Here is a 23,366-nt window from a genome sequence, read left to right on the forward strand (position 1 = left end):
TGCATGTTCTGCCAAAATGTATAAAAAGAAACTTAAGGATCTCAAACATTTTCTTGAATTACCACCAATGACTCAATGATTGTTTATTGAATGAAGTATTTGAGGTGATTTAGTTCATGACATGACAAGTTACGGCTTATTCAGCTCTGCTCCCCCTTCCATCCTCAACCTGTTGCTAACACACTCCTATCAAGTTCCTCCTTCTTTCATTCTGGGTTTTGAAAATCATTTTTGTGTGCAGAATAATTGCCCTTCCAGTATCAGAAAAGGCAGGTGGGTGCTCTGAGAAGGCTGATAATTTGGCACCAATTCAAGCCTAATTTCTAATATATAAATTGAACATTGAATAACTTCTAATTTCCAACTTCTCATAATACTCACTTAATATAGAGTTTTCTCTATCTGATTGCACTGCCTGCAATTTTTTCTTGCTTCGAGAACAACACCCCACTATTCCTCAGTTACCCCCCACTCCTGAATCTGACTCTGCGTCCTTGCTTTCAGATCTCCTTCCCCATTGTACGTTTCCACCTTCTTAGCATCTATTCTAACTCCTTCCTGTGCCTACAGCAACCTGGACCATGATGTTCTTCTCTTCTTTCACCTGGTCCCAAGAAACCCACAGTCCATTTTGAGTATAAATTAACTAATTCAGTATTATGGACTGAATTGTGTCTCTTGCTCACCCTGCAAATTCATATGTTGAAGTCCTAACTGTCAATGTGACTGTATTTGGAGACACAGCCTTTAAGGGAGTAATTAAGGTTAAATGAGGCATAAGGGTGGGGCCCTAGTCCAATAAGGCTGATACCTTATTATAAGAAGAGGAAGAAATACCAGGAATGAGCACACATAAAAGAAAGACCACGTAAGGACACAGGGAGAAGGTAGCTATCTACAAGCCAGGAAGAGTGGTCTTACCAGAAACAACCTGCCTTAATCTTGGACTTCTAGCCTCCAGAACTGCAAGGAAATAAATTTCTGTTATTTTATTTAAGTCAGTGGTTCCCAACCTTTTTGGCACCAGGGACCGGTTTCGTGGAAGACAATTTTTCCAGGGACTGGGTCGGGGGATGGGGGGTTGGGACGCTTCAGGCAGTAATGAGAACGATGTAGGGGATGGTTCAGGTAGTAATGTGAGCAATGGGGAGCGGCAGAAGAAGCTTTGCTTGCTGGCCTGCCGCTCACCTCCTGCTGTGTGGCCCGGTTCTTAACAGGCTACGGTCTGCAGCCCGGGGGTTGGGGGCCCCTAGTTTAAGTTACCTAGCCTGTGGTATTCTGTTATGGCAGCTAGACCAGACTAATAAACCCAGATTATAGTTCATTTTCCTATCATTCTTCTACCTCCTTGCCTAAGTGAAACCTAACTTTTCCTGAGATTGCTTTTAATTAGCAGTGCCTGCTTTTGCCATGCCTTGAAAAGTACTTTTCACTTTCCTCCCTGCTGCCAAGTTCATACCATGTTTTGAAGCTTTCCTTATTTGAAGTAAAGTTGGCCCCTGTAGTTTATGCATTTAGGCCATCCCTTTTCACTGAAATTACCCACAGAATTTTTGAACCTCTTCCAATCCCTCTTGTCAACATTAGACTTTTTCACCTAGATTTCTTTTAGTAAATGCTATTCTCTGAATCAATATCTGCAGAAACTCACAGTTCTTGAATTAATCATTTTCAGAACCCTTTAATTCCACTCTCCATATGTTATTCGATGGCCTTGGAGCTGTTTTATGTAGAGGCCCTGCACTCTGGGCAAAGGAAGGCTGTGGTACTTTTAAAATATTCCTCTAATTCTTGATATTTCTCCCTTCAAAAGGCAGTGTTTGATTTCTCCCTTTTGAATGTGGGCTGGATTTAGTGATTTGTTTCTGACAAATAGAATGTGGAGAAAGTGATGGTACATAAAGTAACTTCTGAGACTAGGTCATAAAAGACATCACCTTTCCTTCCTTGTTCTTTCTGTCTCTTGGATTCCTCACTCTGGTGTGGGCAGCTGACACGTTGTGATGTTATGAAGGCACTCAAGGAGCCCTATGGAAAGGCCCACATGGTAAGAAACTGGGGCCTTCTCTCAATAGACAGTAGGAACTTAGGTCTCCTACCAACAGACTGTGAGTGTGCTACCTTAGAAATAGATCTGCCAGCCCCAGTTAAACCTTAGGTGACCACAGCTGCTGGCTGAAATCTTGACTACAACCTCATGAGAGGCTCTGAGTCAGAACCCACCCAGACCCACCCTGACTGTTGAAATTGGGATAATAAATATCTGTTGTTTTAAGTTGCTGAGTTTCGGGGTAATATTCACATAGCAGTAGATAATTATGACTTTCATGTCTGGAAGCATGGGAGCAAGGACATTAATTAGAAGGCTGTAGTGATTTCTCAAAGAGATGATTGTCACTTGGATTCCAGTGTGTTAGTGAATTAGACTCTGAAGTGAGGAGGAAAGGGAGGCGCCAAGATGACCTCTCAGTTTTGACTTGTGTTCCATCTACTGAGATAAAGAAGATGAAGGGAAGAACAGATTTGAGGGGAAAGAAATTTTAAAATTTGGTGAACCTACTTGACACCATGTCCAGTGACAATGACAAGAAAGCAACTGAGCAAGAATGCAGTCTAGAGCTCAGCGAGGTCAGGGCTGGGAATATAAATTTGGAACCAGAAGCAAATGGATGTAGGTTTTAATCACTGGACCATATCAGGTCGCCTAAATATAGAAAGGGATCTGGAGCCAAGTTGTATGTTGTTCTATCATTTGGAGATCAAGTGGAAGAGAGGAAGTAGCAAAGAAAACAGAGTATTGTCCAGAGAAGTAGGGTGAAAATCAGAAGAACGTGGAAAATCATTTAGTGAGAGTGTCTCAAAGGGAGAGGACCTTTAGTGTTTACTGATTCTGAGAGTGAGAACATAAAAATATCCATTGGAATTGGCCACTGACTTGCAACTGATGACCTCTACAAGAGCCGGCTGCTGTAATTGGAGAAATATGAATGGAAGACAGACTGAAGTGAGTGGATGGCTGACTTTTAAACATTTTGTCTCTTTCTTATTGAATGAACAATTTCTACCTTTATTTGAGGCATTTATTTCTTATCTTTCCCCCCAAATAGATTAATGCTCTTTGTACATAAGAACTTGTGGTTTCTCCAGAATCTCAGGGCAGAGAGCCTTCAACTTAATAGTTGAACAAGAAATATTTATTGAATTGAATTAGACTCTTGCACAACCAACAAAATTATAGAACAGACAAGAAAGAAAACTGTAGGTCATTAAAAACATCCCATGAAGGATTACTATAACCATTTGAGACGGACTTTTAGGTACGGGGGGTCCTTCTCCAGTCCTAGTTCTTTCAAAAGCTTATCCTGTCTTAAAGAAATTTTCACATTTGCAAAATCAAAATCAACAAAGCCTGTTGGATATGCAAAAACTGTTAAATGGCATTAGATGGCTGATTTGCTTAGTATTCCTAAAATGTGTCCCTGATGCAAACAAAACAAAACAAAAATGACAAAGCAGAACAAAATAAAACAAAACCTAGATAAAATTTGGGCTGTTGCCACATGGTTGAAGTTCTAAAAAGAAGAAATAAGGTAATAAAAAATGGGATGTTAACAAAAACCTAAAGCACAGTCACAGTTCTCTTTTCCTGATTGACTAAAACTTTTAGCACATATTTTAAAAGAAATGTTTTACCTTTAAGAATGAAAGCAATTCAAGTTGTGAGTGTCATTTTAGGGCTTACAGCATTTTTAAGATTCTACAGTGTGGAAAAGAGATACTTTGGGTTTCTTTCTAAGTCAGCATTGTGCAAGCTCAAGAGAATATTAACTGTAGGATTTTCTAGCTCTATTAAATATTCAGAAGCTTCCCTTCTGTTGTCTCTGTATCAAGGGCAAATCCTGTAAACCTTGCTTTGGAAGCTCTGAAATGAGCTAAATAATCTGTGAAAACCACCATTTCTTTCTCTAGCTAGAAGATATATTTTTTAAAAGTATGTAAAGGAGGGCTTCCCTGGTGGCGCAGTGGTTGAGAGTCCGCCTGCCGATGCAGGGGACGCGGGTTCATAACCCGGTCCGGGAAGATCCCACATGCCGCGGAGCAGCTGGGCCTGTGAGCCATGGCCACTGAGCCTGCGCGTCCGGAGCTTGTGCCCCACAACGGGAGAGGCCACAACAGTGAGAGGCCCGCGTACCGCAAAAAAAAAAGTATGTAAAGGAGGAGAACCCAGCTCATACATGTCCATTCATGCAAGTTTCAGACATTTTTAGATACTTTAGGAACAAAATGTATAGTTGACTTTGTCCAAGTAATGAACGCACAATTGCTTTCTATCCTGACACCTGTTTTCTTAGTTATTTTTGCTTATGTAGAATCAGCATTTGGTTATTATATCAGTTATTTTATAAGGACCTTGAAAAAGTACTATATATAAAGATCCATAAGATAAATCAGGAATAAAGCTTAGGAATTTCATTTTCCTGGCTTTGCTGCTTTTGCACTATTCTTGAAAAAAGTTTAGCATGTGTGCGTGCATGAGTGTCTGCATGCATATATGTGTATAAAATGCTATTTATTGGAATACTGTAATATTTATTTTCTAAATATTTGTGTTCAGTAGGGTTTAAGATTCTTGTGTTGAAAAAAAGGTGAATTCAGAGAAGCAATATATGTTACAAAACAGAGAGCTTTGACCTTAATCTCTACACCTCGGTTCACTTTTCTTTAAAATGGGTTAGTGGAATCCACTGTGCAATATGTTTGCAGGATTAGAAGAGATGCAAATTATTTTTTTAGGACAGATGCCCTCACTGAATTTTACCTGTTAATATTATTATTGCTTTGGTTTTAGATTGTTATTTTTATTATTTTTTGGTTGCTATTTTTAAATGACAAAGGCAGTGTTGCTTTTGGCATCTTAAAACTATCCCTAGTTTTTTAAAGTATCACTTATTAATCATATAAACTGTCATTGGTGGCATAGCCTGGAATTTCTTAGTTTCCTGATGTCTCTGAGGACAACGGACACCGAATTAGATTTGGGAGGTAGAATTAGTTAAAAACAGTATAAAACAATTGTGTAGTTACCATATTTTGCTGATTGGTTATGGATAGAAAATGTCTATGATTTAGACAGTTTTATAGTACTTGGGAATGTTTGGTATTAGCTTTCATTACTAAGCTCTTATCTTCACAATTTCAGAATTATGGTCTGGTGCTGTATTAGCTGAATAACTTTTTATATTTTCTAGAATTGGCCCATTTTGTTTATTCTTATAGCACGTAAAGCCAAAAAATTAAAAATTGGTAATGATCTCTATGAATAAAACTGGCTTACCCTTGTGAATGCAGTAATGTGTGTGTGTATGTGTGTGTGTGTGTGTGTGTGTGTGTGTGTGTTTGCGACTCGTACTTTTCAGCACCCACTAGTTTGTTAATCCCTTGCAATCTGGATTCTCTCCTATTTCTTCACTAAAAGTGTTTAATCAAGGGAAACTAAGGATGGCCTAATTATCTCATTCAAAAGTCCTTTCTCCATTTTTATCTTCTTTGAACTCTGCAGAAATTGGCATTGTTAATCCCTCTTCCTTGAAGCATTATCTTGCTTTGTCCTGCTCTTGTCACTCAAACTGACAATCTGTTCCCTTATTAGTTCCCTTATTAGTCCCTTATTAGTCTTAGTTTATACTTTTCTTCCTAATCTATTATGTTTGTTGTTTTCATAAGCCTTCTTAAACATCCATTTGGGGGAAGTGGTTGGGTGTAAATAAGTGAACCAAAGTTGTGTTAAACTTTGTTTGGCGTGGCCATAGTCTGCTATTGTCAATATTTATTAAGCACTACTCAGTACCATTGACATAAAATAGGAATAAAAATTCCTGCTGTCACAAGCTTGTGTTCAACCAAAGGAGAAAAAATAAAATATTACAGAAATGAGGGAAGTGCTATAGTAGAGATATGAATAGGAACCTAACAAGAAAGTGCTTAATTTTGCCTTAGATTTCAGGGATTTCTTTCAAAGACTAAGTGATCTCTGAGTTGAGTCTTGAATGTTAAGTAGTTCTTTGCCAGTCACACAAAGCAAAGAGGTGTATTTCAGACAGAAGAACTGCATGTACAAAGGCATCGTACATCATAGAAGATGGTGAGGTTCACAGCAGAAAGGTGTGTAAGGTCCACATAAAGAAATTTCTTGAATGACATACTAAGAACGTTGTGTGTTATCCTGTAATTGGGAGCCATTAAATTATTTTAAGCAGATGAGTGACATAATCACATTTGTTCCCTTAAAGGAGCGCTTATTCCTAGTAATCCAAGACAAGCTAATTAAAGGAAAATTAAAAGATAAGCCACTGACATTGGGAATGGAGAGAAGGGAGAAGAATACTAACTAGAGGTATTTCAAGTCTGAGAATCTACACAATTCAGTGATTCAACAGCCAAAGGTGTTGGGAAAATAAATAAGGAATCTAGGTACCAAGCTGGTTAATGGGTAAATGATGGTCAAAGTAACAGAAAATAGGGCTTCCCTGGTGGTGCAGTGGTTGAGAGTCCGCCTGCCGATGCAGGGGACGCGGGTTCGTGCCCTGGTCCGGGAAGATCCCACGTGCCGCAGAGCGGCTGGGCCCGTGAGCCATGGCCGCTGAGCCTGTGCGTCCGGAGCCTGTGCTCCGCAACGGGAGATGCCGCAACAGTGAGAGGGCCGCGTACCACACACACACAAAAATAATAATAACAGAAAATATAAGGGAACAGGAAGATCAGATTTGAGCAGTATATTAGGCAGGTAAAGTTTGAAGTTCCTTTAAAATCTTCAATAATAAAATGTATAATAGTGTGATGGTTAATTTCATGTGTCAGTTTGACTGGGCTAGGGATGCCCTGATAACTGGTAAAACATTATTTCTGGATGTGTCTATGAGGGTTTCTGGAAGAGATTAGCATTTGAGTCCGTCCACTTGAGTAAAGATCCCCTCACCAGTGAGGGTGGGCATCATCCACTCTGCTGAGGGCCAAAAAAACAGAAGGGTGAATTAGTTCTCTCTGCTTGAGCAGAGGCGTTTATCTTCTCCTGCCCCCGAACATTGGCACTCCTGGTCCTTGGACCATCAGACTCAGACTGGGACTTACATCATTGGCTGCCCTGGTTCTGAGGCCATCAAGCTTGGACTGGGACTACACCACTGGCTTTTCTAAGCCTTCAGGGGGCAGACAGTAGATCATGGGACTTCTCAACCTCTGTAATCTTGTGAGCCAATCCCTCATAATAAATCCCTTTTTATATACTATAAATATCCTATTGATTCTGTTTCTCTGGAGAACCTGGACTAATAGAGCCATTGTTCTGATTACCTCCATATTATTTGTTAATTTACTGAGACTGAAGAACTGTATGGATTTGGAGAATTATGATTATAAATCACAAAGAAAAGGTATAACCTGAAGATTGACATTTCATGCATTGATGGCAGTTGGAATTGTGGAAGTAGATGAGATTACCAGATTTCCAGAGATTTCAATATTTAAACTGTGGACACAGATATTTCTGATTATTCCAGATTTCTGTAAATACCGAGAATTCCTTTGGTTAGAGTTCAGTTCATTCATGACAGCTTTAAAAGTGTTAATATGACAAGTGCATGGTTTTTTATCTAGTAAAGCAGCTAATTGTATTGAAAATCACATTGGAGACCTTGTGATCTTGTATAGAGTCACTGTTGGGTCCTATTAGCTATATATAGAAGGGTCAGGAGATATCTATTTTCCTGGATTAGGATGTAACTCAGTGATGTGAGCAAATGTATTTTTAATAAAAAATAAATTTTTAAAAAGAATAGCATCTCTGAAAGAGAAAAAATAAAGTGAGAAGAGTGGCATTGTTTTACATTTTTGCAAATCTCTTTCATGTCTGACTTAATAGAAGATGTCTGGATTCTCATATCTCCTTGTGCATTCAGTCTGTTGTAATACTACATGTCATGTAGCTTCTGGAAAACTTCCCTGTAAACTGGTGTGACAATGAGAAAGGCAAAAATCATTTTAATATCATTACAAAGCTAATTTTGATTTTGTAGACCCAAACAAGGTTCTGAGGACCGCTAGAAGTCCCCAGGCCACACTTTGATAGCTGTTGATATAGTTAAATCGCTAAGGCAAGCAGCATTAAGGTCGACCCTACTGGGTTTCCAATTACACAGCCAATCAATCCCCTCCTGATTTTAAATATGGTTTTCTGCGTCTCGTAACGAAATTACAAGTTACACATAGGCTTTTGTTTTGTGGAATATAGAAAATTTGCCTCTGCCCTCTGGGAAGAATTTGAACTATTTGCAAGATGCCCAAGATCTTCAGGTAGAGGAGGAACTGAAACTCTAGTGTCCTCTATCCACATAGGGATACCTGTGGAGGTAGACTAGAGTGGACTGGAAGGTCCTGACACAGGCTTTGTAGCAAGGAAGAGCAGATGTCCACTAAAAAAAAATCATCTTGAGGAGGAGGGAATACTAAAGCCCTAACAAATATGTTAATCTGTTTGTGGAACGGCCAGATCCATTGGAGCTATGCCTGGGCTTGGAAGACTCTCAGGACCCAGTTACCTTGGCACAGGTCCCGTTTATAGAAAGAATTACTGAGCAAGCAGATATGGCAAAAAGAGAACAATGTATTTGAGACCGAAGCTTGGGACACTCTGTGATGTACAGCAGAGGTGACACTGCAGGGTAGACAGCCATTCATGTCACTGGGTAGAGTGTGTTTTAACCACAGCACCATAGTGTTGAAAGAAACAGATTTATGAGTCAGTGAATCTTTGGCAGGTGTTTGAAAGCTAGTCACCTCCCTTCACCTTCAACTAATCCTCCCTTAATCTCTCTCACTTTCAACTGAGTAAAATCAAGGATCCTTAAATAATTCATTTTGGAAAGTAATTGTTAGTCTAAGGAAAGATATACTGGGGTACATAGGGCTTAAAATGTGCCCCCTATGTAAAATCCTAGATCATGGTGGTGTACATCATATCATTTCAAGACAAACTGAATCATTTAAAAAATAAATTTAAGACAAATTAATATATGCTAAAGATGGAAAATCTGGTTTGGGGAGAGTTTTCAATAATTGGAATTTAGGGTATACAATTCATGTTTATGGTGTGAAATGACTATATATAATCTGTTATTCTTATGACTCAAAAGGTATAGAATTTTTCTTCAGTCTAATGAAACAGTTATAAAAATTATTTTCATGAAGTATGTTAATTGTACACTTTACATTTCATTGTGAGACTTAGAGAAGTAAATGATATTGTATATTCATATTTGATGACTTTTAATTCTAGTTCCCTAACTTTGAATATAACAATCCAATATGATAAAACTAATATTATGTACAGGCCTCTCTTGCCTGTATCCTGGAAAATTATACTTGGGTGTGAGTGGATAGGCCTTGACTGTAAACAAACAACTAAAATTTCAATGAAATCAGTCTGTGGCATAGAAAAAAAAAATGTAGGAGAATGGTATATATATTGGATAAAGGTACCAAAAACATGATTGAAGATATTTATTAGGGGCCACATAAGTCTCAGTAGCCAAAAGAAATATTGGGGTATATTTTCGTGATTTACAGAATCTAAATCTTATATTGTTCTATGTCTTTTGGGTTTTTTGTCTGTTTCTATGCCTATCTATATAATATATTTGTGTCTATATTTAATCTATACCTACTGTGTATAATACACATATATCCATACATATAACACATTTTATATGTAGATATAGACATAAAACATATAACTTGTTATAAACACACACATGATTATGTACAGTTACCTGTAGCTTAATCTTCTTCACTGATTTCTGAGTTTAGTAACCATGTGTGTGATCAGCTTTCTTCAATCTAATTCAGTACAATAAATGCAGTTAAGTTTGTGGAACTGCTTTTAAATGGTGAAACTTGGATGAAGAGAAATTGATTTTACCAGCTTCAAAAGAAGTCAAAGTAATTGTCAACTCTGCATGGAACCAGCAGACACTGGTCTCTAGTTTTCCCTGTTTGGTTGGCCTTTGAGGATAGACTTACTAATGAAAGAGACTTTTTCTCTCTCTAGAGACCACATTTCTGTAACCACCACCACACTTGTTAATTACGGCAAAAGTAGTACAAGGGACTTGAATAGTACATAATTAAGAGCATCTGCTGAGTTTCAGGTGCTGTAGAAAAGAAGAAAATTTGCAAATGTATAATTTCTATGGACAAATAAAATCAGCTTAATGGTCATTGAGAATGAAGATCCAGGTATCCTCTCTTGGTCATTACTTTCTTTGAATTTTGTTTTAAAATTAAACTTAAAATACATGATAAAAATTTTGTGAAACATGTAAACTTTGCAGGCATTTATAAAATCAGTTATGATTCTCCATTAGCAACACACTCACCTGAGGCCACTCTTATACCCAGACATCACCACTGCTGAGAATATAGTGTTTCTATTTATTTGCATACACTAGTTGTACATAAAGAAAGAAATGGGATTGGACTCTGTGTATTGTTGTGCCACAGCCATTTAGAATAGAATCAGATACTTAGTATTTACTATGAGCCACTTGTTGTTGTTTAATATGTTTCATCAGTGATCATTCTGTGTCAGTATGTATTGAACTACATCATTCTTTGTGATGCGATTTTATGACAATACAATGACTAGGAATATTTACATTTTTCTGGGTCTCTTCGGGTACAAGTAATGCTTAAATTAATGCCCTACATATATCCTTGTACTTTTATATACATATTTTACCCGAGTAAATTTCTAAAAGTGGAGGTTTTGGATCAGGAGGCACTATGCGCTCTGATACTTCATCATTGGAAGTCCTTGCTCTTCTCGTGTATTGATTTCATTTAAGTTCTCGAAATACAAACTAAAAACAGGTGTACCTCATGTGGGATTGTGAAAACAAATTCCTTAGCATATGTTTAAGTAACTTGTCTTAAAAATCTTCTCATAGTTTATTTCCAAGTATTAAATTATCTCATTGACTTTCATTAAAAAATAGAGGTGAATTTAATTTTTCTTCAGATTTTTTCTCCCTTTAAGTTTTCCAATGAAGGTCCATATTTCTGACTGTGAATTGATAAGAAGTGACTTTTAAAGAGAGATTCCGTGTTGTGGCCAACAGAATTTTTATGTAACAAATAAATATTTTTAAAAGTGCTGCTTTACTAATTTCATAAGAACTGAGCACCTACTTCTTGTCATGGGTTAGGCCTTGTCCTTGGCTCTAAGGATAGATGTTAAATTCTTCTCTTTGAAGAACTTGTGGGCATGTAGAATCAGTAACAAAAGTGTGTGAAAATTGCTACAATATCATCAGTGATCCTGGGCTAGGGAAGCATGGAGAAGGGTCACTTAATGAGTCTTGTTCTCATTATGTTTGTAAGTTCTGGAGCTTTTGAATTAGTTATTGAGTTCAATTTTATTTATTTATTTATTTAGCTAGCTAGCTATTTATTATTGAAGTATAGTTGCTGTACAATATTATATAAGTTACAGGTGTACAATATAGTGATTCACACTTTTTTAAGTTTATACCCATTTACAATTATTATAAAATATTGCCTATATTCCCTGTATTATACAGTATATCTTTGTTGCTTATTTTATACCTAATAGTTTGTAGTTCTTGATCCCTACCCCTATATATTGCCCCTCCCCCCTTCCTCTCCCCACTGGTAACCACTAGTCTGTTCTTTATATCTGTGAGTCTGCTTCTGTTTTTTTATATTCACTAGTTGAATTTTTTAGATTTGACATATAAGTGGTATCATATAGTATTTGTCTTTCTCTGTTTTACTTATTTCACTTAGCATAATGCCCTATAAGACCACCCATGTTTTTGCAAATGGCAAAATTTTATTCTTTTTTATGGCTGAGTAGTATTCTATTGTGTGTGTGTGTGTGTGTGTGTGTGTGTGTGTGTGTGTGTGTGTGTGTATCTCTACACCACATCTTCTTTATCCATTCATCTGTTGATGGACACTTAGGTTGCTTCCATATCTTGGCAATGGTAAATAACGCTGCTGTGAACATTGGGGTGCATGTATCTTTTTGAATTAATGTTTTGGGTTTTCTTTTTTTTGGATATATATCCAGGAATGGAATTGCTGAGTCATATGATAGTTCTATTTTTAGTTCTTTGAGAAACCTCCACTGTTTTCCACTGCAGCTGCACCCATTTACATTCCCACCAACAATATAGAAGGGTTCCCTTTTCTCCACATCCTTCCCAACACTTGTTATTTGTGTTTTGATGGTAGCCATTCTGACAGGTGTGAGGTGATATTTCATGTGGTTTTGATTTGCATTTCCCTGATGATTAGTGATGTTGATCATCTTTTCATGTGCCTGTTACCCATCTGCATTTTCTCTTTGGAAAAATGTCTATTCAGTTTTTCTGCCCATTTTTAAATTGAGTTGTTTGTTTTTTCTATGTTGAGTTGTAGGAGTTGTTTATATATGTAAGATATTAATCCTTTATTGTTCATATCTTTTGTAAGTACTTTCTCCCATTCATTAGGTCATCTTTTCATTTTGTCAATGGTTTCCTTTGCTGTGCAAAAGCTTTTAAGTTTAATTAGGTCCTATTTGTTTATTTATGCTTTTATTTCCTTTACATTAGCATGGATCCAAAAAAATATTGCAGTGATTTATGTCAAAGAGTGTTCTTCAATTATATCTCAATAAAACTAGAAGAAAAAAAGAATAGTTCTAATAAAAAAATAAAATGTTCTGCCTATGTTTTCCTCTAGGAGTTTCATAGTATCTGGCCTTACATTTAGGTTTTTAATCCATTCTGAGTTTATTTTTGTGTATGGTGTTAGAGAATGTTAGTTGTTGAGTTCAGTTACATATATTTTAATGCTAACCTGAAAGAGAAAATGATGAAACATAAAAATATACCACACTTTCCCCCTGTTTCTCTCAGCCTATTATATATACCTGGAGATTCTACTTGAATGTTTGCTTCGAGGTTGATTGACCTAATACCTTCTATGTAGAATCTGGACCTTGAGGACTTCTACTCCATAATTGCTAATTGGAAAAAAAAGGGAGAGAGAGAGAGAGTTTGGGGCACTCTATGTTGCTAAGCATGGGCACTGAGCTTATGGAGAAAAAGTAACTACTCACTGGACGCACAAGCCAATATTTTAGTAGGATATTCCCAGTCTGAAACTGCCTTGGGTGAAATATCAGTTCTGTGAATTCAGTCAACATGCTACATTTTGTCTGGAAAGCTTTCTAACATTTTAATTAGTATTTAACATGCCTCTTTTTATTTTCATTTAATGCTTGTAGGAGTCTGTGGTCTTATCACAGGGGAAAAGGAAGAGAAAGATGGCAGTATAAGTTTCTTCCCCAACTCCCTGGTAAGATACAAACTTCATTAACAGAATGAATGGAAGCTAACATTGGCAACACTTGGAGCTGTGAGCCAATTCAGTTTGCTTCAGCTGTAAATTTGGCTTTTTTGCTTCAATATGCGGACTTTCATTTTTCATTTCTGTTATTTCCTTTTTTCACATCATTTTTATCCTCATTAGAATATAGTCTACCTTATTTTGTTAATTTATTCATTCTTTTATTAATTTTTCCATCCTTCTATTCTTCCATCCAGCCATACTAAATACTAACTACTGTGACAGAAGCAGGAGGTACAGAAATGAATATGACATCATTCCAGTCCTTAAACAGTTCCCAGTTCAGTGAAGAGGAAAAACAAATAAAACCTTCTTTTTCCCCATTTATTTCCTTTTTAATTTTTAAAAAATATTATTCAATCTAACCTCATATTTACCCATCTCAGCTTAACTCAGTGAGTCAGGAACAAAAGAAGACATTTTCTATATCCAAGACTCTTAGATTTAAGTTCAGGTAAAGTACACAAGTTCCTTGCTAAAGGAATCCAAATGTGGCCTCTGGATAATTCTAGATCTTCAAGGTTTCTGGAGTCACCCTTTCATTTGATACTCAAACTAAGTTCCTAATAAACTGAGACCCTATTCTTCATTCCATGGGAAGCTCTGTCTCCCAATATCTCCAAGGACTTTATTGGGAGCTGCATTTCTCCTTATTACGTTTTACTTTTATTTGTTACTCTCTTGTGGTTTTGAATCTCAGTACGTATTTTGCCTCTCGTGGTTGACTGATGTCCTCTTTTTGTTCTCCCATGGTCCAATGCCTTCATTACTCAAAGCACCTTCAACACCAAGCTGTTTTGTACAACCACCTTTTGTTGAAGGCCTAACAGAGCAAGCATCATCTTAGAATTTAATATTCTCCATTGGTCTCCCAAAGTTCTGCTGCTGTACCTGTGGGGGGATTTCTCAACTGTTTGTGCTCATATTATGGACCTCTCCTCCTTCACTTTAGAGACATTTTCCACTTCCTTCTCTTCAGAATTCAACTTCCTTCCAAGGTCCTCACTTGCAGGCTGATAGAGGCCAACTTCCAATTTCCTACCATGTTATTATGAAGCATACTTTGGTTCTCAGTTACAACTCTTGTTCTAGACCATACCTAGTGTCCTTAGCCTTTATAAATAAAAAATGACCTATCAAGCTGATTTTTAAGCAAAATAATGAGGTACTTCTAAGATGAATGTTGTATATTTCCAGGAATATCAAAGTTTGTTTCCATTCTTTATACTCTTTTTAGTTTCCAATTATAGTACTATCACACTCCAGCTGATTTACAAAGTCTTTAAAAGCTAAAGATATACTGAGTTATAAAGATTACAATGAAGAATAATACAAATACAAAAATCATCATGTAGTTCTTTAAATTATGCTAAAAAAATATTTATAAATGCAAGTTCCAATGACATAAAAACAGACAATTTTTGGTTTCTAAAGTTTTGTGTCTTAGAATTGTGTATATTTAGAAACTATTCCGTTGCTTTGTTTATTCACAGGTATTTGTGTAGTTCTTTAAAGCAGATAATCTCAGGCCAAAGTTTTTTTTTTTTTTTAGTCTTTTTGTGTATCTCTTATGTATTTGGCGAGATCTGTATATCTCGTCCATTGAAGATCAACCAGGGGCAAAAAAAGAGGTGGTTTCAATCTCTTCTTGAAACTTAGATCTTTTCAGTGTCATGGTTGAGATGCAGGATATTAGGGAAGAGCTTTGGGTTTGGGATATACCCTATTATTTCTAAATAATGGCCTCCCTCCACTTGACTGATGACCTCCTCCTGCTGAATAATTCATTTGTTTAGACATTCAAGGAATAGTCTCTTGGTATTCATTAAGCATGCTCAATCTAAGAGCATTATCAGAGAGCACCAGAAATCTGCCAGCTTCTTTGAAAGCCTCTGGTGGTGACAAATGGCAACAGTGCCATTTACTAAAACAACTGGGTTTCAAGTTTTCAGATCTTTAATATTAAGAAGTATGTGATCCCAAGATAAATAAAGGTTTCAACATATTTGTATTCTACATTTGAGAGTTTGGTAGTTATGGGAACAGAATCGGGGGCAAAACTTACCAAGTTAGTGTCTCAGGTCTATCACTTTGTAATCTTATGACTTTGGAGAAGTGACAAACTCTATGACTGTAAAAGGTGTTGGTGTAGTGTTGTTATGAGTGTTGACATGAGTTAATTACGTAAATTGCTTTGAAGACTGTCTGGCGCTAGTAAGAACTATATAAGTGAGAGCTTTTATTATTATTCTGTATTAGTAGGTGTGTATTCATATATTATTGACCAAAGAAATGTTGAATTTAAAAAAAATCCTGCAACTTTATAACATATTACTTTAACATTTGGAGTTCTTTTTCAGGACAGGAAGAAGACTGCCTTTTAATTTGTTCCTTAACTCTTTCTCTCTCTTCAGTCTCGATGCCTCCTCTTCCTAGATTTGCTTTTTTGGACAAGACTCTGCCTTAAGTTGATATAATATAAATGGTAACATAGCTCAAATTTTTTTTTTTCATGTTCATACCTCATGACAATCTGAACATTATAGAAGAAACCTACAGTTAAATATGGGTGGCTACCAAATTTCTATCAGTGTGGACTGTACCTTTTATTTATGGTTGTAAATCTTGATCTAATATGTGAAGATCTCTAGGATGGTAAAAAATATCTGGAGCCATTGTCTACATTTATTTTTTTTTTCAGCCTGTTGCCCTTTAACATTCTTTTGCAAGGATTTTTATGCTCTTTTCACAGGTATAGTGTCTTACACAAAAGAGTCAAATTATTTTCCAACATAAATCAAAACTTTTTGCCTATATAAGCTGAAAACAGAACTTGAAACATATCATCAGTGCAACTCTAATGAATGTTCCCTACACGTCTTCTTACACTTGAGAAACATGCCAAGTGAAATCTTCAAATATATGTTTATACTTTTTCTACTACAGGAATTGATACATTTAGATTTGGATTGAAATATATTATGTTTAGATCACTCTGTGTTTCTTCTTTTATTTCTTTTTTTTTTTTTTCTCTACAGTTTATTGCTTTTGCTTCTTTATTCTTCATCCTGGTTTCAATCACAACTTTTTGCCTGGAGACACACGAAGCTTTCAATATTGTTAAAAACAAGACAGAACCAGTCATCAATGGCACAAGTGTCGTTCTACAGTATGAAATCGAAACAGATCCTGCCTTGACGTATGTAGAAGGAGTGTGCGTGGTATGGTTTACTTTTGAATTTTTAGTCCGTATTGTTTTTTCCCCCAATAAACTTGAATTCATCAAAAACCTCTTGAATATCATTGACTTTGTGGCCATCCTACCCTTCTACTTAGAGGTGGGACTCAGTGGGCTGTCATCCAAAGCTGCTAAAGATGTACTTGGCTTCCTCAGGGTGGTCAGGTTTGTCAGGATCCTGAGAATCTTCAAGCTCACCCGCCATTTTGTAGGTCTGAGGGTGCTTGGACACACGCTTCGAGCAAGTACTAATGAATTTTTGCTGCTGATCATCTTCCTGGCTCTAGGAGTTTTGATATTTGCTACTATGATCTACTATGCGGAGAGAGTAGGAGCTCAACCCAATGACCCTTCAGCTAGTGAGCACACGCAGTTCAAAAACATTCCTATTGGGTTCTGGTGGGCTGTAGTGACCATGACTACCTTGGGCTATGGAGATATGTACCCCCAAACGTGGTCAGGGATGCTTGTGGGAGCCCTGTGTGCTCTGGCTGGAGTACTGACAATAGCCATGCCGGTGCCTGTCATTGTCAACAATTTTGGAATGTACTACTCCTTGGCAATGGCGAAGCAGAAACTTCCAAGAAAAAGAAAGAAGCACATCCCTCCTGCCCCTCAGGCAACCTCGCCTACATTTTGCAAGACAGAATTAAATATGGCCTGTAATAGCACACAGGGTGACACGTGTCTGGGCAAAGACAATCGGCTTCCGGAACATAACAGATCAGGTAAGGCACGATTTCAAATGCATGCCATTAAATACTTTATAGACCAGTATGTCCCTGAAATAGAAGGCAAGCATTCTCATTTTCCGCAAATTTTCATGAGTTTTCCATTCTACCCCTTCACAAAAAATTTGTTTGTGTCAGGCTTGTAGATAGCTAGATTATAGCTTTTCTAAATGAATCCTAAGTAGAAGTCTGCATAGCTGGCTATAGAGCTCTCCTGCTTTAGTGGGAATGCCCTTTGCTGATGGTACCAATATTTTCTTTTGCCTGTTTGTTGCTTTTGTGCCAATGTTTCTTTGTTTCCCTGCACGATGTGATGGTACGATACTGGACATTTTCCATCCTTCATTCTCAAAATGTTGATCTCCATATCATTTGGCTTGGCGTGTTTGTCTCAGTTTTATCTCTGCCACATGGGGCCATGCATTTTAACCTAATTCACAAGAAGAAGATATGTAAGAAGAATGGACGTTTACATTTCAAAGGCCTAAACACCAAAGAGGTGATATGTAAGATGTCCCTTTTCAAAGTAAATAGCTTCCTCAGTAATATTACGGAGGGTTCATTAAGTTTTCATTATTCTTAAATTAGGATATTTCAATATAATCCCTTTGGATTGGGTAAGGTGCTATGTAATATAATCAGCCCAACATTATTCAGGGGCTAGATGATCTGCTTTGGCTAATCAATGGCAAGGTTGAATTTCTCTGTGGATTTCCTTTTTTATGCACTCTGCATTGGGCTTTGTTCCCTCCCAGAACTCAGTTTTGGATGATTTACTGCTTGAATTAGTTGAATTGCTACTCCTCTCTATTGTCATAAATAATCTAGGGTTGATTGTAGGCTGACATTCAGTTTGCCAAAGTGATAGTCAATAGTGTCATCTCTAGTCTATTATGTCTACTACAGATGAAATATTTTGTAGTTTACACAATTTAGATTTTGTCCACTATGAAAAGTTAAGGTATATGCATTCCCTATAACTTAGATAGGTTTGATCTTTTTCTTGTAGAAAAATGACTTACTAGAATCCCATGTGAATAATTTTGCGTTATTTAGAAATAACAACAATTAAACAAAGCAAGCAAGGAAACAAACAAACAGAAAAGGCAAGTGACATTTTCACAGGTTCCCTCCTTAGCTTCCAAAAGTTATTATGGGGTACATGGAAAAAAAAAAAAAACTGGCTGGAACTGAACTGCTTTTTCAAAGATTTTATTCGCAGTCCTTATGTTTATTTAGTAGATTGTTTTGCAAATTCTGTCAATATGTATCTGAGAATTGTTACGCCAGGAATGTCTTTATGAAAGATGAAATTTAGTTGGTGTTACTGCTCTCATTAGACTGCTCTCACGTACTTGCGCAGAGCCCGTATGAAGGGCATGGAAATGAGGACACACTCTCAGCCTGGGCAAACATTGTTATAAGTTAGTATCTAGGCTGATAGGATGTGAAAGTCTTTGGCAAAAACATATAGAAGTAAACAGTTGTTTCAAGGGCATTTGAGAAGTTGATTTTTTTCCACTGGTATGCTCAAAAATATTATGTCACCTCAAAATAGAGAACCTGGACATGAAGTTTGTGAACTTCAGGATTATTTTCATTACAATTTATTGGGGAAAATTACTTTCAGAAAATAATAAAAGCATGCGTCTTAAAGCACTGCAAAGACAAATATTTACTTAGGAGTTTTTCCTTCAGTAGGCTCCACTTTCAAAGATGTCTATTTGCATTAACTAGATAACATGTCAAAAATGGAAAGATATTAACTTGTGTGCTACTTCATTATCACACTTATTTTGAATTCACATTAATTTTGTAAAAGTTATTGTCCTATTAGATAAAATCCAAAATGAAGTTAAAATTTCCCAAACAACATTTCTCTCCTTTTCAGTACATTTCCATTTTGCTCCACATAAATTTTTGTAATGAGTGATGAAAATTCTTTTTCTTATCATGATGTGATTATTGTGTTTTGTATATCGAGTGACTGTACTATGGACATTCGGCGTAAACTCTTTGTACTGTCTCATTTCCTCATCCATCACTGTCTGTCAATGGGCATGGTGCTGTGACCAGTGTTATCAGGTGACGACAGTACAGGAAGTGAGCCGCCATTATCACCCCCAGAAAGGCTCCCCATCAGACGCTCTAGTACCAGAGACAAACACAGAAGAGGGGAAACATGTTTCCTACTGACGACAGGTGATTACACGTGTGCTTCTGATGGAGGGATCAGGAAAGGTAGGCATGCATTTAATCAGATCCTAACAGGTGACTTAGCAATTAAATGCTGCAAATATATGGAGTGCTGTAAAATGCTCTTTCATCATTTTCTAGGAGCAACTGTGCAATCATGGTGCTCTTTTCCTCATCATATCTTCTCTCTTTATAAACATTTAAAAATACATATCATAACAGCCGACTTGATTGTCATATCTAAAAGGCATTTCACCCTTCTTTTTTTTTTTACATTTTGTTTTTTCATTTGTCTATGGGCAGAATTGTAATGAAGTATTTAAAAATTAAGTCACTCGTCTAATTACTTTAATACAATGGATTCAGCAGTCTTTAAAAGTTATCTTTTTTCCTACAATGAATTAAACTCACTAGTTGACACTATGCATATATTTGATAAGTAATTAATAATTTAAAACAATAAGAAAGCTTTTTTCAAAGTAAAACATTAAACGTACTCTAGTTGTCTCTTATCCAGTATTTGGGCCACTTTTCCTAGTGGTTTACCTGAATGTCAGAAGGTTGCTAAGGTACAAGATCCTCAGCCATATAGAACAATATACCCAATCACTGGAAAGGCTACTTGTGTACTTACAAAATGTATTGATGGAATTTTTCTTCAGGGCAGTAATAATTCTAAGTTTATTATTTTTTTAATTGACACTGAACAGTACGTGGCACATAGAAGATACTTAATAAATATTTGTTGAATGAATACATTGTATCGGACAGACATCTTTGTTAAGGAATATAACAAGATACTGAAGCTCCACTCCAGCACAGTTTCATTTCCCTAGATTGTGCCAGGCATCTATGACTATTCCTTAGGTGCTAGTTTTTGTCTTTGTTTTTGTTTTAGTAAATTTTACGAACCAACAATTGGACCCTTTTCTTCTCCTTAAGAAATAGTTTTGTGACACTTATAACCCACCATTGTCAAAGTGCTGGTATGCTCTTAGATTACCTCCTACTTTGAGAATTCCAGTGGCTTTAGTGTCATGGTTATTTTTCTCTGTTTATTGACAGAATAGAGAAAGAACTATTAATTTCTTATGAAGAAATAATAATTTCTTATGCAGTTGACTGAATTTGAACGAAAAGCCACTCCAAAACTTTCACGTTAGTGCAAGTGCATTTTTAAAATATTGTGCTTATTTGCTATTCATTGCAGTTTCTTCCTATTGAATACTTTACCATTTTAAGCCTAAAATATTTATTTTGTGATGACTGCTTTCTTTGAAATAGCTCATTACCCATGTTGTGCTTCTCTTTCATTTCTTCTGAGCACTTTACATTGTTCTTTCTGTCTCCATACCTGTGAGTCGTGAAAGAGAAGACAAAGGACTCTTCTTTTGTTTCTTTAATATGTAATATTTTAAATCCTTCTTCATTCTAAGAACTTTCAATCTCTACCTCTATCCCTTGCACCAAAATATATTTCAATCATCTTAATAGATTTATTTGATTTTTTGCTATTTTACATTTAAATATCATGTTACAACAATTTTTAAATATTTTATAAAGATAGTTAATATTCTGTCATAGTATTTGAGCAAAATATATGTACATATATTAAATAATAATATCTAACTAATAATATAGAACATAGTATTTTAAGTGCATTGTAATTTTAAATCACTATACGTGTATATACATATATACTTATATATGTATATATGTATTTTTATGTAATATGTGGTTAGATTTATGTGCATTTTGAGCATCATTCAATAAAGTATCACATGCAATATTTATACTAGGGTTACATGTTTAAGGATCTAGATAGAATTTTTTTTTCTAGGTTAGAAAATATTTTGAATTTTAAACTATCAAAGGGGATCACATTTGAAAAAAGACTGCAAGTTATAAAGCACTATATAAATATAGTTTTTCCATAAAATAGCAAACTTTCATGAGCAAAGCAATTCATAAGATATTCATTTTATATGAGAAAACTATACATTCAATCTTATTTCACAAATACAAATTCTATCAGTGAGAACATCTTTGAAAACTCATCTATGAGCTTTTTATTCTTTGTCATTTCTCACCATAATCAACTTCGTTTTCATTCTTGCCCAATTCTTTTGCAGATTTGTGTTCTTTTCCTAGGTCTGATAACATTTCTGGCTAATTTCACTTAATCTTCTCAGTGTCTTATTTTGTCATGTCTATTAGAAATCCATTCATTTCTTCTCCTTTTTCCTTTATGTAGATTAGAGATGTCTCCTATTACTCCTACTCAGATATTTATTTCCTATATGATTTCTTCCTGGCCTTTCAAATTGGTTTCTACCTTAACCTGATTTTAGAGTTATGAAAATTCTCCCCTATGTACATGAGATAAATGACTGGATTCCCATTGTATTATTTTTCTATCAACAAATGTAAATGTAGTTGGGCATACATTAAGAAAACATGTGGATTCCCTAAAAGAGTAAACTCCCAAAACTTAGAACCTGTGTTTTTATTTATATAGTAGTTTTATGAAATCATTTTACATGAACACAAACATACCCATTGATAGTACATGAATAGGAAGTTTCAATACTGTCCCAAACTAATATGTGCTCTTAAAAGCTGTATAAAGTGTATACCATGTATTGGGTTCAACATTGTTTATTCTCATGAATTATATTTTTAGTCATTCCATTCAGTAGAAGTTTGATAAGGCAAAATTTTATCAAATTTTCTGTTCATAAATGAACCTCCAGAATAAAGGAACAATATATTTATATGAATAACTTATAATTTTACTAATTAAATACTTGTTACTACATTATAAGGGAAGCCTTCTCAAATGGACATTGAAATCATAGTTATTAAAAATAAAAGACCTATAAATAGAATAAATAATATTTATGTTAATAACTATAATGCAGAAAAGTAAACATTGAGAATGACAACCAAGATTTACATGTAACTAGCATGATTAATGTAAATTGTCAAACAGATTTTTTACCTTTTTGGAAGTCTTATAGAGAACATGGTGACAGTGAGGACAAAAGGTACATTTTTATAAGGATGAATTTTAGTTGTTAACAACCTCTTTGTTTCATACATATTCACTAGTTTGCTTTTAATCAAAACCAGTCAATGTTTATAGTCTAGTTTACATTTTTCGGTTACACTAAAAATCCAAGTCAACTTGTATAAATTATTCTTTCTACAATTTCCAGTTATGTTTCCAATCGCATTACAGAAGAGTAGTGATAACTAGCCCTCCAGGCACGTGAAGATCCCTATGTAAGAAAAAATGACTTGCGATTCCTTTTTAATTATTTAAGACATTCTCCCATTAACTACTCCATTAGCTACCAAAGGAGAACGAAATATATACCACCTCCCATGCTTTATAGCTCAAAATACTAACAAAATATATAGGCAGATAATTAGCAGAAATTATGTCCTAGAGAACCTCATTGTAGTTAATGGAGGACATAAATTTCCATCTACAAAATATCAAAGAAGACATCTAATCTGCTGAAAGTTTGTGGGTGTATATGTAGGGAGAGGTTCCTATTATTCCAATCTTACCCCACAGTAGAGCTATTTAGTTTTCCTATCTACAACACTTTTTTCAGTGGAGCTGTCAGAACATTTATTTGCTAAGCTGTATAGTATAACTACTTTTTCAGTTAATAGTTGCCTGGCTTTTAAGACAATTTTACTTCTAACTTTATACTAGGTAC

At 35.7% G+C, this 23,366-nt stretch overlaps 1 protein-coding gene across 4 annotated transcripts in view; it reads left to right on the forward strand.

The window, feature by feature from the left end:
• The window catches only part of KCNC2 (potassium voltage-gated channel subfamily C member 2), a 196,592-nt gene that overhangs the window by 172,043 nt on the left and 1,183 nt on the right, over positions 1-23,366 (forward strand). For 3 of the 4 annotated variants that reach the window (XM_079938569.1, XM_079938568.1, XM_079938567.1), the window contains exons 3-4: positions 16,509-17,436; positions 19,516-20,983. In XM_079938569.1, coding sequence (XP_079794695.1) covers positions 16,509-17,436; positions 19,516-19,946 — 1,359 coding nt within the window. In that variant the 3' untranslated portion in view covers positions 19,947-20,983. Of the gene's footprint in view, positions 1-16,508; positions 17,437-19,515; positions 20,984-23,366 lie in introns of those variants that run through there. The other variant, XM_079938570.1, reaches the window with a different exon arrangement.

The sequence above is a fragment of the Stenella coeruleoalba genome (assembly GCF_951394435.1).
Source record: "Stenella coeruleoalba genome assembly, chromosome: 11".
NCBI classification, from domain to species: Eukaryota; Metazoa; Chordata; class Mammalia; order Artiodactyla; family Delphinidae; genus Stenella; species Stenella coeruleoalba.